This window comes from Bombina bombina, chromosome 1, assembly GCF_027579735.1.
Source record: "Bombina bombina isolate aBomBom1 chromosome 1, aBomBom1.pri, whole genome shotgun sequence".
In the NCBI taxonomy this organism is placed as follows: domain Eukaryota; kingdom Metazoa; phylum Chordata; class Amphibia; order Anura; family Bombinatoridae; genus Bombina; species Bombina bombina.
Window position 1 is genome coordinate 495,197,817 of NC_069499.1, and position 16,210 is coordinate 495,214,026.

A 16,210-nucleotide genomic window follows, 5' to 3' on the forward strand; every position below is an offset into this window, starting at 1 on the left:
TGGCCAAATACCCCTGTTTCCCGCGCGAGCCTTCAGGCTCGCCAGAAAACAGGAGTTAAGAAGCAGCGGTCTTAAGACTGCTGCTTCTAACTCGTCTGCTGGCCTCTGAAGCTGCGGACATCACCGCACAATCTCATATGATTGGGTTTATTGACACCCCCTGATTGACCGCGAATCTGCAGGGGGCGGCATTACACAAGCAGTTCAGCATAACTGCTTGTGCAATGTTAAATACGCATACGCTGTCCGGCATTCAGCGATGTCTGTCAGCCATGATCTGCTACAGCGGATCATTTCCGCCAGACTGATAAATCGGCCCCTAGCTGTTATTATATAGGCATATGAGCCAAGATACATACATTTCTTACTTTTTATTTAATTTTTGTGTTTGTTTTTATAGGATAAATGCATATTGTCATGTTTATGTTTCTTTCATATATTCAGGGCACTAGAGCAATACCTTGAGCTGAATAATAAACAGATTGATGACATTGTTGCTTTGGTGCGTGGGAAACTGTCAGCGCAAAACCGAGTGACACTTGGAGCACTTGTCGTACTAGATGTCCATGCAAGAGATGTTCTTACAGCTCTGGTTAAAAAACAAGTCAATGATGAAAATGACTTTGAATGGCTAAGCCAACTTAGATATTACTGGGAGGTAAGTAGCAATTTCTGTCTTCATTGTAATGGTCATATAAATAATATGCCATGAGCCACACAAATACACACATACACACACTTCTACATACACACACATATACACACACACACATATACATACACACTATACACACATAAACACACACACATATATACACACATACATACAATTTGACACACATCAAGGATGCCCCTTCTTCCCAATATTATTTGCTCTGACTATAGATATACTGTACTTGCAGTCTATGTCAGACACTCCACTGATATTAGGAGAATATTTGTCAGGTAGGTGGATCATAACATTTCCCTTTATGTGGATGACATCCTTTTACAATAACTTTACCTCTTACACATCCTGATGTGGCAGTCCTATAGGTCTATTAGGTATAAGGCATTGCAATAAATTTTCCTGGCTGGAATACATTCATGCAGTTAAAATAACTATACTTCCACACATATTATATCTACTAAAAGCTCTGTTTATGCCTCTATTTGAAGCTTATATAAAAAGTTTACAAGCCTTAATAAATAATATTATATAGAGTTGTAGGCATCCACGGGTTGCTACAGAAACACTATATTACCCAAAGTCTGCCAAGGTCTTGGGGTTACAACGTATCACACAATATAGACAGGCAGTGGGTTTTACAGAGAATAGTTGATTGGTATAAAAATAGTAATCATAAGCAATGGATGCAACTAAAGCATCCTTTACTCCATTTTCCACAACTGGGAGGAATCTGCTAGACCACTCAAGTATTCTATTCAGTGGTAGAGGAATTTTCACCTGGAAGGTGATACTTAAAGTGAAAGTAAATCCTAGAGTTTTACAAACACTAGGATTTACTGTTGAAACAAATAAAGGGCACTTTCATTCATAAAGTATAGATACTTCATGTAGAAAGCTCCTTTATTTGATTCAATCGGTCGCCTTTTTTGCTGCTACGGCAGCCCACAGCTAAAAAAAAAATTTGGCTAAGAGGTGACGTTTTCACCTCTTAGCCAATAGCCGTGCGGTAAATCCGGCTTGGCGCCCAAGGGAGCCGGATTTACCGCACTGCTATTGGCTAAGAGGTGAAAACGTCACCTCTTAGCCAAAATTTTTGTTTAGCTGTTCTCTGCTGTAGGAGCTAAGAGCGGCGATCAGTTGAATCAAATAAAGGAGCTTTCTACATAAAGGATCTTATACTTCATGAATGAAAGTGCCCTTTATTTGTTCAATAGTAAATCCTAGCATTTGTAAAACGCTAGGATTTACTTTCACTTTAAGCAACGGTGTAGCTTCTCTACTTTACCGTCCTGTATTACCCCAATACATGACAACCCCACCCTACCTATAGACACTTCTCAGATTGACAAGAGGGGAGAGACTTCACAATGCCCTCCCTGTCATTGGAATCCCCTCCAATGGAATACCGTGGAGCAATTATTATTGAAAAATCTAGACCGGGGATAATGTGTTAGATCCCTCTATTCATAGTCTCTGTTATATATTGCCCTTGTATTCTGTTAACATCCATATTAATCTTCCTTCCAATTTGATATTTACTGGGTAAACATTATATGCATGTTTCTAAGGTTATTTTTCTTTTTGTTCCATTACTGTAGTTTTTTATTTCTTGTTATTATTACAAACTTTAAGAACTGTTATATGAAGAGTACATTTAGCTACACACTATTACGAGTTGTGCGTTAGGGTTAAAAAGCAGCGTTGAGAGGTCCCAACGCTGCTTTTTAACGCCCGCTGGTATTACGAGTCTTGAAATGACAGGCTCACCGTTCACTTTTTTTGGCCAGACTCGGAAATACCGCAAATCCACTTACGTCAATTGCGTATCCTATATTTTCAATGGGACTTGCATAACGCCGGTATTACGAGTCTAACCAAAAGTGAGCGGTAGACCCTCTCCTGTCAAGACTGGTACCACATTTTAAAGTCAGTAGTTAAGAGTTTTACACTACAACGCCGTAGCATAAAACTCTTTACTAAAGTGCTAAAAAGTACACTAACACCCATAAACTACCTATTAACCCCTAAACCGAGGCCCCCCCCACATCGCAAACACTATAATACATTTTTTAACCCCTAATCTGCCGAACCGGACATCGCCGCCACTATAATAAACATATTAACCCCTAAACCGCCCGCACTCCCGCATTAGCAAACACTATTTAAATATTATTAACCCCTAATCTGCCGACCCTAACATCGCCGTCACCTACCTACATTTATTAACCCCTAATCTGCCTACCCCAACGTCGCCGCCACTATATTAAATGTATTAACCCCTAAATCTAAGTCTAACACTAACCCTAACCCCCCCCTAACTTAAATATAATTACAATAAATCTAAATAAAATTACTATAATTAGCTAAATTATTCCTATTTAAAAACTAAATACTTACCGATAAAAATAAACCCTAAGCTAGCTACAATATAACTAATAGTTACAATGTAGCTAGCTTAGGGTTTATTTTTATTTACAGGCAAGTTTGTATTTATTTTAACTAGGTACAATAGTTATTAAATAGTTATTAACTATTTAATAACTACCTAGTTAAAATAAAGACAAATTTACCTGTAAAATAAAACCCTAACCTAAGTTACACTAACACCTAACACTACACTATAATTAAATTAATTACTTAAACTAAATACAATTAATTACAATTTTAAAAAAATATCTTAAGTACGAAAAACCCACTAAATTACAGAAAATAATAAAATAATTACAAGAATTTAAACTAATTACACCTAATCTAATCCCCCTAACAAAATAAAAAAGCCCCCCAAAATAAAAAAAAGCCCTACCCTACACTAAATTACAAATAGCCCTTAAAAGGGCCTTTTGTGGGGCATTGCCCCAGAGTAATCAGCTCTTTTACCTGTAAAACAAAATTACAAATACCCCCGCAACATTAAAACCCACCACCCACACACCCAACCCTACTCTCAAACCCACCCAATCCCCCCTTAAAAAAACCTAACACTAACCCCCTGAAGATCACCCTACCGTGGAGACATCTTTACCCAACTGGGCAGAAAGTGGTCCTCCAGACAGGCAGAAGTCTTCATCCAAGCTGGGCAGAAGAGGTCCTCCAGATGGGCAGAAGTCTTCATCCAGACGGCATCTTCTATCTTCATCCATCCGGCGCGGAGTGGGTCCATCTTCAAGACATCCGAACGCGGAGCATCCGTCTTCTTTCTTCGTCCGACGACTGAATGAAGGTTCCTTTAAATGATGTCATCCAAGATGGAGTCCCTTCAATTCCGATTGGCTGATAGAATTCTATCAGCCAATCGGAATTAAGGTAGAAAAAATCATATGGCTGATGCAATCAGCCAATAGGATTGAAGTTCAATCCTATTGGCTGATACAATCAGCCAATAGGATTGAGCTGGCATTCTAATGGCTGTTCCAATCAGCCAATAGAATGCAAGCTCAATCCTATTGGCTGATTGGCATCAGCCAATAGGATTTTTTTCTACCTTAATTCCGATTGGCTGATAGAATTCTATCAGGCCAATCGGAATTGAAGGGACACCATCTTGGATGACGTCATTTAAAGGAACCTTCATTCAGTCGTCGGACGAAGAAAGAAGAGGATGCTCTGCGTCGGATGTCTTGAAGGAGGATGCCGTCTGGATGAAGACTTCTGCCCATCTGGAGGACCTCTTCTGCCCAGGTTGAGTGAAGACTTCTGTCCGTCTGGAGGACCACTTCTGCCCGGTTGGGTGAAGACGTCTAACGGTAGGGTGATCTTCAGGGGGTTAGTGTTAGGTTTTTTTAAGGGGGGATTGGGTGGGTTGTGTGGGTGGTGGGTTTTAATGTTGCGGGGGGTATTTGTGAAAAAAGGTAAAAGAGCTGATTACTTTGGGGCAATGCCCCGCAAAAGACCCTTTTAAGGGCTATTTGTAATTTAGTGTAGGGTAGGGCTTTTTTATTTTGAGGGGCTTTTTTATTTTGTTAGGGGGATTAGAGTAGGTGTAATTAGTTTTAAAAATCTTGTAATTATTTTGTTATTTTCTGTAATTTAGTGGGGGGGTTTTTTTCTTCGTACTTTATTTTTTTTCAATTGTAATAAATTGTATTTAGTTTAGGTAATTTGTTTAATTATAGTGTAGTGTTAGGTGTAATTGTAACTTAGTTTAGGTTTTATTTTACAGGTAAATTTGTCTTTATTTTAACTAGGAAGTTATTAAATAGTTAATAACACAGTAAACGTTTTTTTGTGAGGTAATTTCAAGTTATGATATAGGTTTATCCAATTTTAATTTGCTCAAATTGTGAATAAAGATGTACCAAGAGGCCCTGCAAGACGTTACATGTACTTTATGTTTTGATGCTAATGTGGAACCACCAATCCCTTTCTGTTCCTCATGTATTGAGAGAACTTTACAGTTCAGGGATAGACTTTTTTCTGAGCCAACATTGTCTGGGGCGGATGCTGTTCAGGTGCCTTCTGACAATGTTCAATATATGCTGCAGCTTTCTCCTCAAGTGTCCAAACAATTACCGTCCATACAACTAGTGCCCTGCGCTTCCTCCACTACTCCACATGGAGTTACCTAGCAAAACCTTGCTTCCCTCATGTCCTCTGCGGTTTCTGATGCATTGTCTGCTTTTCCATGCTGCAGGGAAAGCGGCAAGAGGAAAAGTAAACATTCAGTGATTGAGGTTACTGACACAGTTGTTGCTATTTCAAATGCCCCCCTCCCAGAAGTCTGAGGAGGAGGATACCTCGGTAGCATCTGAGGGTGAAATCTCAGACTCAGACAGTGTAATTCCTCCCACTGATACTGTTGTATCCTTCAGGTTTAAGCTAGAACACCTCCGTCTGTTACTCAAGGAGGTTTTAGCTACTCTGGACGACAGTGACAACCATGGTCGTTGTCAATCCTAAAAAATCCAGTAAGCTAAATAAATATTTTGATGTACCTTCCATGGTGAAAGTTTTTCCTTTACCGGATAGAGCTTCTGAGATTATTGCTAAGGAATGGGAGAGACCGGGTATCCCTTTTTCTCCATCCCCTGTATTTAAAAAGATGTTTCCTATAGCAGATTCTATCAAGGAATCTTGGCAGAGACGGTACCCAAAGTGGAAGGGGCAATTTCCCACGCTAGCCAAGAGAACTACTATTCCTATAGAGGATAGTTGTTACTTTAAGGCTCCTATGGATAAGAGTTAGAGGGGTTACTCAAGAAAATGTATGTACACCAGGGTTTACAATGGCAACCCGTGGTTTGTATTGCTACTGTCACTAGTGCAGCAGCATACTGGTTTGATGCATTGTCTGAATCTATTCGGCAGACACTCCCCTCAAAGAAATCCAGGTAGGATAAAGGCCCTTAAGTTGGGCCAACTCCTTTATCACAGATGCTTCCCTTCAGGTTATTAAACTGGGAGCTAAGATTTCTGGTTTTGAAATTTTCAAGGGGAAATCCTTCCACTTCCTCCTCCAAGCAAAAGCAGTCCAAGCCTTCCTGGAGACCCAATCAGTCTTGGAACAAGGGAAACAGTCTAAAAAGCCTGCAATTGAATCAAAGGCAGCATGAAGGGTCTGCCCCCGATGTGGGACCAGATCATGTGGGGGGGCAGACTTTCATTCTTCGCTCAGGCTTGGGTTTGAGATGTTCAGGATCCCTGGGCGGTAGACATCGTGTCCCAGGGATACAAACTAGAGTTCAAAGCCCTTCCTCCCAGGGGCAGGTTTCTGCTTTCAAGATTATCTGTAGACCAGACAAAAAGGGAGGCGTTCTACACTGTGTTCGGGACCTCTCTGACCTGGGAGTGATAGTTCCTGTTCCAATGCAGGAACGGGGTCAGGGGTTCTATTCCAATCTGTTCGTGGTTCCCAAAAAGGAGGGAACCATCAGACCAGATTTTAGTTCTCAAGAGTCAAAACAAATTCCTCAGAGTACCGTCCTTCAAGATGGAAACTATCCGTTCTGTTCTTTCCTTTGGTCCAAGAGGGTCAATTTATGACAACGGTGGATTTAAAGGACGCATACCTGAATGTTCCCATACACAGGGTCCATCACAAGTTTCTAAGGTTTGCATTTCTAGACAAACACTTTCAGTTCGTGCTCTTCCATTCGGTCTTGCCACAGCTCCCAGAATTTTCTCAAAGGTTCTGGGATCCCTGCTAGCGGTGCTTCCGATTGCGGGGCATTTGAGTGGCACCTTATCTGGACGACATTCTAGTTCAGGCGCCTTCCTTTCAACAAGCAAGATCTCACACGGAAATGTTGTTATCTTTCCTGCGGTCTCACGGATGGAAGGTGAATTTGGAAAAAGAGTTTCCTAGGTTTCCAAATACATGTGTAATTTTCTTGGGAGCCATAATAGATTCCTTGTCAATGAAGATTTTTCTGACAGAAGTCAGGAAATCAAAGATTTTTTATTCTTGCCTAGCACTTCAGTCCTCTCCTCAGCCATCAGTGGCTTCAGTGCATAGAGGTAATCGGGCTGATGGTAGTGGCAATGGACATCATCCCGTTCACCCATGTTCCACCTCAGACCTCTACAGTTAAGCATGCTCAGGCAGTGGAATGGAGATTATGCGGATCTGTCTCCGCGATTATAACTGGAGGCAGGAGACAAGGGATTCTCTACTTTGGTAGTTGTCTCTGGATCATCTCTCCCAGGGAACCTGCTTTCGCAGACCCTCTTGGGTGATTGTGACAACAGATGCCAGCCTTCTGGGATGGGGAGCAGTCTGGGGCTCTCTAAAGGCTCAGGGAACATGGACTCTGTCGGAGTCTGTTCTACCCATAAACATTCTGGAACTGAGAGCGATCTTCAATGCTCTCCTAGCCTGGCCTCAGTTAGCCTTGGCCCGGTTTATCAGGTTCCAGTCGGACAATGTAACCTCAGTGGCTTACATCAACCATCAGGGAGGAACTCGAAGTTCCTTGGCCATGACAGAGGTAGCCAAGATCATTCAGTGGGCAGAGACCCACAACTGCTGTCTGTTGGCAATCCACATTCCAAGAGTGGACAACTGGGAGGCGGAAAGCTCCCGAGGTACGGGTCGAGGTCAAGGGATCCTCAGGCTGTACTGATAGACGCTCTGGCGGTACCATTGGAATTTCAGTCTCGCATACTTATTTTCCTCAGTTCGCTCCTCTACCTTGGGTCATTGCTCGAATCAAGCAGGAAAGGACGTTGGTGATCCTCATTACACTGGCGTGGCCCTCGCAGGATTTTGGTATGCAGACCTGGTGGACATGTCATCTCTTCCACCTTGGAGACTTCCGTTGAGGAAGGACCTTCTACTTCAAGGGCCTTTCCCTTCATCCAAATCTAGTTTCTCTAAAGCTGACTGCTTGAGATTGAACACTTAATTTTATCCAAGTGTGTTTTTTTGGAATCGGTCATTGAGACCATGATTCAGGCTCGTAAACCTGTGACTAGAAAGATTTACCATAAAATATGGCGTAAATATCTATATTGGTGTGAATCCAAGGGCTTCTCTTGGAGTAGAGTTAGGATTCCTAGAATTCTGTCCTTTCTCCAAGAAGGTTTGGAGAAGGGTTTATCGGCAAGTTTCCTAAAGGGTCAAATATCTGCCTTGTCTATTTTGTTATATAAGACGTTCCAGACGTGCAAGCTTTTTGTCAGGCCTTGGACAGGATCAGGCCTGTGTTTCAAACCAGTTACTCCTCCTGGAGTCTTATTTAGTTCTTAAGGTTTCGTCAAGGGGCTCCGTTTGAGCCTATGCATTCCTTAGATATTAAGTTGTTATCTTGGAAAGTTTTGTTTCTTGTTGCTATTTCATCTGCTCGTAGAGTGTCAGAGCTCTCGGCATTACAGTAAGAGTCTCCCTTACCTTATTTTACTTTCGGATAAGGTGGTTTTTACGTACTAAATTAGGGTTTCTCCCTAAAGTAGTTTCAGACCGAAACATTAATCAGGAGAACTTTAATTTACAGGCGACTAAGGATTTTAGTCAGTCTTCTGCTCTGTTTGTGGTATTCTCTGTGAAACGTAAGGGACAGAAAGCTACGGCTACTTCTCTTTCTTTTTGGCTGAAGAGTATTATTAGCTTTGCCTATGAAACTGCTGGACAGCAGCCTCCTGAGAGAGTTACGGCTCATTCTACGAGGGCTGTTTCCTCTTCCTGGGCATTCAAAAATGAAGCTTCTGTGGAACAGATTTGCAAGGCTGCAACTTGTTCCTCTCTTCACACTTTTTCAAAATTCTATAAATTTGACACTTTTGCCTCAGTTGAGGCCCGCTTTTGTGAGAAAGGGTTCTTCAAGCAGTGGTGCCTTCCATTTAGGTTACCTGTCTTGTCCCTCCCCTTATCATCTGTGTACTCTAGCTTGGGTATTGATTCTCCAATAGTAATTAGATGATCTGTGGACTAATCATGTCATTAGAAAGAAAACAAAATTTATGCTTACCTGATAAATGTATTTATTTCTTGACACAATGAGTCCACGGCCCGCCCTGTTTTTTAGACAGGTTGTTGGTATGTTATAAACTTCAGACACCTCTGCACCTTGTTGCTTCCTTTCTCTCCTTTACTTCGGTTGAATGACTGGGGTTAGAGGGAAGGGAGGTGATATTTAACAGCTTTGCTGTGCTGCTCTTTGTAATTGTTTTTATTTCTGATAATTTCGTTTATTATTTTTGTAATCTTACGGCTAGATTTAGAGTTTTGTCGGTAACGACCCGCGTAGCTAACGCTGGCTTTTTTCTGGCCGCACCTCTAAAATAACTCTGGTATTGAGAGTCCACAGAATGGCTGCGTTAGGCGTAGAGCATAATTTAATGCCACTGCAACTCTAGATACCAGCGGTGCTTACGGACACGGCCAGCCTCAAAAACGTGCTCGTGCACGATTCCCCATAGGAAACAATGGGGCTGTTTGAGCTGAAAAAAAAACCTTAAACCTTCAAAAAAGCCGCGTTCAGCTCCTTGTTTGCTATGGGGAAACACTTCCTACGTCTGCATCCTAACACCCTAACATGTACCCCGAGTCTAAACACCCCTAACCTTACACTTATTAACCCCTATTCTGCCGCCCCTGCTATCGCTGACCCTGCATATATTATTTTTTTTTTAAATATTCTTTTTTTATGGGTGACAGTTCAACAACATTTACAGGACTTTTGTCAGGTGGTTACAATAAACTTGATAAACATGATATATTTCCAAAAGCAACTTTGTATTAGACTTTTTCTTTTTTTTGCCGTCAAACTGTCCCCCCCCTCTTTACTTTTTCTCTCCCTCCCTTCCCTCCCTTAATTTTTATCTCATACATCTCACCTTGGTTGTTATCTTCACAGTTCTTATATATCTACGGCTTTTAACTGCTTTCAAGTTGTTAAGGATCTTACCAATTATCCTTCTTATCCTGAAACTTCTCTGCATTTGAGTACCTCCCCCTTTGATGCGCAGCGGTGGACTCTTCCATCCCCTGGGACTCTCATTCCTTGGGTTTGAGCTTTACAGTGTGTTCCATTCCCCTCTCAGTGTGCTGTTAAAATGTATTCTGAATTACGGAACGGGTGTATTATCTGTTTTTGTATCTGGACTGGCTGTTGTAGGATTAACTTTTCCCATTTCCTCATAAAAGCTTTGACCCTTTCCTTTACATCTCCCATAGTATCAAACTGTTCTATTGTCATCTGTTGCAGCAGTAAAATTTTGAGCTGTCCTAGTGTTGGTCGGGTTTCTTTTCCTCCACTCCCTGAGAATCAAGTCTCCTCGCTGTGAGGATTATGTTATATATAAGTCGTTTCTGTGTGCCTAGGTTACCTGGGATATCTAGAACTATTATGGCCCTCCCATCCAGTTTGATCTGGGTAGAGCATGTCTTTGTTCATCCATCTTTCCGTCATAGCCCAAAATTTTGTCAATCTTGGCATGTCACAAGTAAATGTACATATTCAGGGTCGGGCTGCCTACACCTGACACAAACATTGTCTGCTTCCTTCACCCACTTGCTATATATCCTAGGAGTGATATGTGCCCTATGAATCGTTTTCGTGTGCATTTCCCTTACGTCAGCTCCTATGGTGGCTTCCTGACGTTCTCTACACTGTTTGTGATTTGTTCTTCCGAATCTGTGTCTGCAGTATATCCGACCATTTATTGCTCAGGGCTTGTCCTGTTTTTTTTTGGTTTGGTATGTCTATCAGCATTTTGTATATGGGGGGAGACTGAGTGACCCGCCCTGAGATGTCATGGAAACCAGTTTTGATATCGGGTCAGTATGGTCTGTAAAGTTTATGTGTTTCTGCAATTGCGTTACGTAATGTTTGATTTGCAAGTATGCAAAGTGGTGTTGTCTAGGTAGTGAAAAATCTTTCTGTAAGTCTTGAAAAGTTGGATTAGCCCAGTAGATTCTGACACCAACTGTTTAACTGAATGTAAGCCCTTATCTTTCCATTGTTGAAATGGTTTCGTAGTCAGTCCTGCTGGAAGGTCTGGGTTCCCTCCCATGGGTATGAATTTTGTGTATGTATGAGGCACCCCCATCCAACTACACAGTTTTGCCCAGGCCCTGATTGATTCCCCAAAGAGTGGAGAGTCCTTGGTCAATTTGCGTATTTTGTGAAGCTCCATATGTGGTAACATTGCTAAAGCCCATGGCTGAACCATGCTGCTCTCTCTATTTCTTTATGTGTGAAGTGATTTGTGTTTACTTAGCCAGTCCAGAACGTATTTGCTGGACGTGGCCCAGTTGTACAGTTCCAAGTTCGGCAGTCCTAAGCCCCCATCATGGACCGAGCACATCAGCTTCTCTAAGCTAATCCTGTGTTTTTTCCCCGACCATATGAAGTTTGCAAATTGTGTGTTTAAATACCTCAGGTCTTTCTTGTGCAACAACTTGGGAATCATTTGGAATGTGTACATTAACCTTGGAAACAAGATCATTTTTATCAAGCAAATTCTGCCCGACACCGATACTGGTAATGCTTTCCAATTTCTGAGAACCTTCTATGATTTTGCTAATAATCGGTTTGTGATTAAGGGGCGTACCATCTGGAGGGGTCTTTTGATAAGCTTATCCCCAAATATTTAATAGTATCCTCTAGTATTCTTGAATTTGAATCCTAGGTCTTCTTTATGACTCATTGGGGATAGCCACAGGATTTCGCTCTTATCTTTATTAATTTGGTACCCCGAGATTTTGCTAATTCCTCAATAATAGACATCAATCGTGGTGTTTTCTTTTCTGGGTCTGATATGAATAACACCATATCGTCTGCGTATAAGGATAGGTGTAAAGTCGCCCGCCCCACTCTCAGTCCTTGTGTTTCAGTCCTGATTCTGTGTGCCATTGGTTCCATGGCCAGGTCAAAAAGGAGAGGGGACAGAGGGCAACCCTGCCTCGTTCCCCTCCCCCAGTTGGAATCTTGGAGAGAGCGTTCCATTGACGATCACGCGGCCTGGGCTGACCTGTAGATGCTGGCGACCGACCCGAAGAAGGAACCCCCGAATTCCATATCTGGTCAGCGTGTGGAATAAGATGCTCCCACAATACCTTGTCAAAAGCCTTCTCACCGCATCGATCGCCAGCATGCACGCTCTTTGTGTTGGAGTGCTTACTTTTCCCCCTTCCCTGTTGTTCCAGTAATGTTGTAGTACTAATTGCACTTTCCTGATATGAGAACTGAGGATCTACCTTTGACGAACCCTGTTTGGTCACTGTGGATCAGAGATGGCATTATGGTCGCTAGTCTATTGGCCAGAATTTTGGTAAAGATTTTATAATCACTATTTAATAGTGATATGGGTCTATATGATTCTCTAGCTGTTGGGTCTCTTCCTGGTTTCGGAAGGATACAAATGTGTGCTTCCGTGAAACGTTCACTCAGTTCTTCCCCTCTTGGTATCTTATCAAATAGTTTGGCCAGGGTGTTTGATACCTCTTCTCTCATCAATTTGTAAAATTCATTGGGCAGGGCCATCTGGCCCTGTCGTCTTATTAGGGGGAGGTGCCCTATTGTCCTTATGTATTTCCTGTACTGAGATCGGTGCATTTAAGAGTTGAGGTTCTCCTCCGTGATTTGGGGTAATTAATTCCCTTCCAAAACTGTTCCCTGTGTCCTCTGTCAACTGGATGTGGTGTGTATAATTCTGAGTAGTATTCGCAGAATGCTTGCTGTTTTTCAGCTTCTGTGTTAAAGACCTGCCCTGAATTTTCAGTGTCTGGATTACATTGGGTTTTCTTACTAACCTAGTGATATTGGCTAATGTGCTGCTTATCCTGTTGCCGTATCTGTAAAAACGTGCTCTTGGCTCTGCTTATGGTTCCTTTAGCGTTTTGTAGTAAGAATGTGTCCCTCTGTAGTTTGACTCCGGTATACTTTTGTCTGTTCTCTGCGTTAGGGGCTCTAAGGTATTTATTATATGCGTTTGTGACTTGTCTTAGTAATATGTTTTCTCTTTGTTTGTATTTCTTGTTAACCCCTGATGCATATGTCATGATAACTCCTCTTAGAACCGCCTTTGCTGTGTCCCAAAATATGGCCGTTGTTGACATGTGTGCTTTTGTTGGCTTCTGCATAGTGTAGCCATTCCCCCCCTGCATATTATTTTTAACCCCTAATCTGCCGCTTACCGTAAACCGCCGCTACTTACATTATCCTTATGTACCCCTAATCTGCTGCCCCTAACAACCGCTGACCCCTATATTATATTTATTAACCCCTAATCTGCCCCCCACAACGTGCGCCATCCCTACCTGCCTACACTTATTAACCCCTAATCTGCCGAGCGGACCGCACCGCTATTATTATAAAGTTATTGAACCCCTAATCCGCCTCACTAAACCCTATAATAAATAGTATTAACCCCTAATCTGCCCTCCCTAACATCGCCGACACCTAACTTCAATTATTAACCCCTAATCTGCCGACCGGATCTCACCGCTATTCTAATAAATGTATTAACCCCTAAAGCTAAGTCTAACCCTAACACTAACACTCCCCTAAGTTAAATATTATTTAAATCTAACAAAATTAATTAACTCTTATTAAATAAATTATTCCTATTTAAAGCTAAATACTTACCTGTAAAATAAATCCTAATATAGCTAAAATATAAATTATAATTATATTGTAGCTATTTTAGGATTAATATTTATTTTACAGGCAACTTTGTAATTATTTTAACCAGGTACAATAGCTATTAAATAGTTAAGTAACTATTTAATAGCTAAAATAGTTAAAATAATTACAAATTTACCTGTAAAATAAATCCTAACCTAAGTTACAATTAAACCTAACACTACACATAACAATAAATAAATAAAATAAAATACCTACAATTACCTACAATTATACCTAACACTACACTAATCAATAAATTAATTAAATACAATACCTACAATAACTACAATGAAATAAACTAACTAAAGTACAAAAAATAAAAAAGAACTTCAATCAGCCAATCAGATTGAGCTCGCATTCTATTGGCTGTTCCGATCACCAATAGATTGCGAGCTCGATCTGATTGGCTGATCGGATTCAGCCAATCGGATTGAACTTGATTCTGATTGGCTGATTCCATCAGCCAATCAGAATTTTCCTACCTTAATTCCGATTGGCTGATAGAATTCCTATCAGCCAATCGGAATTCGAGGGACGCCATCTTGGATGACGTCATTTAAAGGAACCGTCATTCGGCTAGTAGGCGGTCGGGAGAAAGAGGATGGATCCGCATCGGGATGGAAGATGATGGCTCCCGAAGAAAGAAGATTGAAGATGCCGTTGATAGAAGACTTCATCCGGATCATGGACCTCTTCAGCTCCCGCTTGGATGAAGACTTCAGCCGGATCATGGACCTCTTCAGCTCCCCGCTTGGATGATGACTTCAGCCGATCATGGACCTCTTCAGCCCCCCGCTTGGGCTTGGGATCAGGACATCGGAGGAGCTCTTCTGGATCGATCGGTGAACCTGGGTATGGTGAAGATAAGGTAGGAAGATCTTCAGGGGCTTAGTGTTAGGTTTATGTAAGGGGGTTTGGGTTAGATTAGGGGTATGTGGGGTGGTGGGTTGTAATGTTGGGGGGGGTGGTATTGTATGTTTTTTTTACAGGCAAAAAGCTGAACTTCTTGGGGCAATGCCCCGCAAAGGGCCCTGTTCAGGCTGGTAAGGTAAAAAGAGCTTTGAACTTTAGTAATTTAGAATAGGGTAGGGCATTTTTTTTATTTTGGGGGGGCTTTGTTATTTTATTGAGGGGGCTTAGAGTAGGGTGTAATTAGTTTAAAATTGTTGTAGATAGTTTCTTATGTTTGTAAATATTTTTTTATTTTTTGTAACTTAGTTCTTTTTTATTTTTTGTACTTTAGTTAGTTTATTTCATTGTAGTTATTTGTAGGTATTGGTATTTAATTAATTTATTGATAGTGTAGTGTTAGGTTTAATTGTAGGTATTGTAGGTATTTTATTTAATTTATTTATTGATAGTGTAGTGTTAGGTTTAATTGTAACTTAGGTTAGGATTTATTTTACAGGTAATTTGTAATTATTTTAACTAGGTAGCTATTAAATAGTGTCTTAACTATTTAATAGCTATTGTACCTGGTAAAATAAATACAAAGTTACCTGTAAAATAAATATTAATTCTAAAATAGCTACAATGTAATTATTCGTTATATTGTAGCTATATTAGGGTTTATTTTACAGGTAAGTATTTAGCTTTAAATAGGAATAATTTATTTAATAAGAGTTAATTAATTTCGTTAGATTTAAATTATATTTAAGTTAGGGGTGTTTAGTGTTAGGGTTAGACTTAGCTTTAGGGGTTAATACATTTATTAGAATAGCGGTGAGCTCCGGTCTGCAGATTAGGGGTTAATGTTTGAAGTTATGTGTCAGCGATGTTAGGGAGGGCAGATTAGGGGTTAATACTATTTATTATAGGGTTAGTGAGGCGGATTAGGGGTTAATAACTTTATATAATAGCGGGGCGGTCCGGTCGGCAGATTAGGGGTTAATAAATGTAGGCAGGTGGAGGCGACGTTGTGGGGGGCAGGTTAGGGTTTAATAAATATAATATAGGGGTCGGCGGTGTTAGGGGCAGCAGATTAGGGGTACATAAGGATAACTTAAGTAGCGGCCGCTTTGCGGTCGGCAGATTAGGGGTTAATTATTGTAGGTAGTTGGCGGCGACGTTGTGGGGGGCAGATTAGGGGTTAATAAATATAATACAGGGGTCGGCGGTGTTAGGGGCAGCAGATTAGGGGTACATAAGTATAACGTAGGTGGCGGTCGGCAGATTAGGGGTTAAAAAATTTTAATCGAGTGGCGGCGATTGTGGGGGGACCTCGGTTTAGGGGTACATAGGGTAGTTTATGGGTGTTAGTGTACTTTAGAGTACAGTAGTTAAGAGCTTTATGAACCGGCGTTAGCCCAAAAAGCTCTTAACTCCTGACTTTTTTTCTGCGGCTGGAGTTTTGTCGTTAGATTTCTAACGCTCACTTCAGACACGACTCTAAATACCAGAGTTAGAAAGATCCCATGAAAAGATTGGATACGCAATTGACGTAAGGGGATCTGCGGTATGGAAAAGTCGGGGCTGA

General features: G+C 41.2%; 1 protein-coding gene across 1 annotated transcript in view; it reads left to right on the forward strand.

The window, feature by feature from the left end:
• DNAH7 (dynein axonemal heavy chain 7) overlaps positions 1-16,210 on the forward strand; it is a 784,664-nt gene that overhangs the window by 181,317 nt on the left and 587,137 nt on the right. The window contains exon 21 of the mRNA XM_053698573.1: positions 445-658. Coding sequence (XP_053554548.1) covers positions 445-658 — 214 coding nt within the window. The remainder of the gene's footprint in view (positions 1-444; positions 659-16,210) is intronic.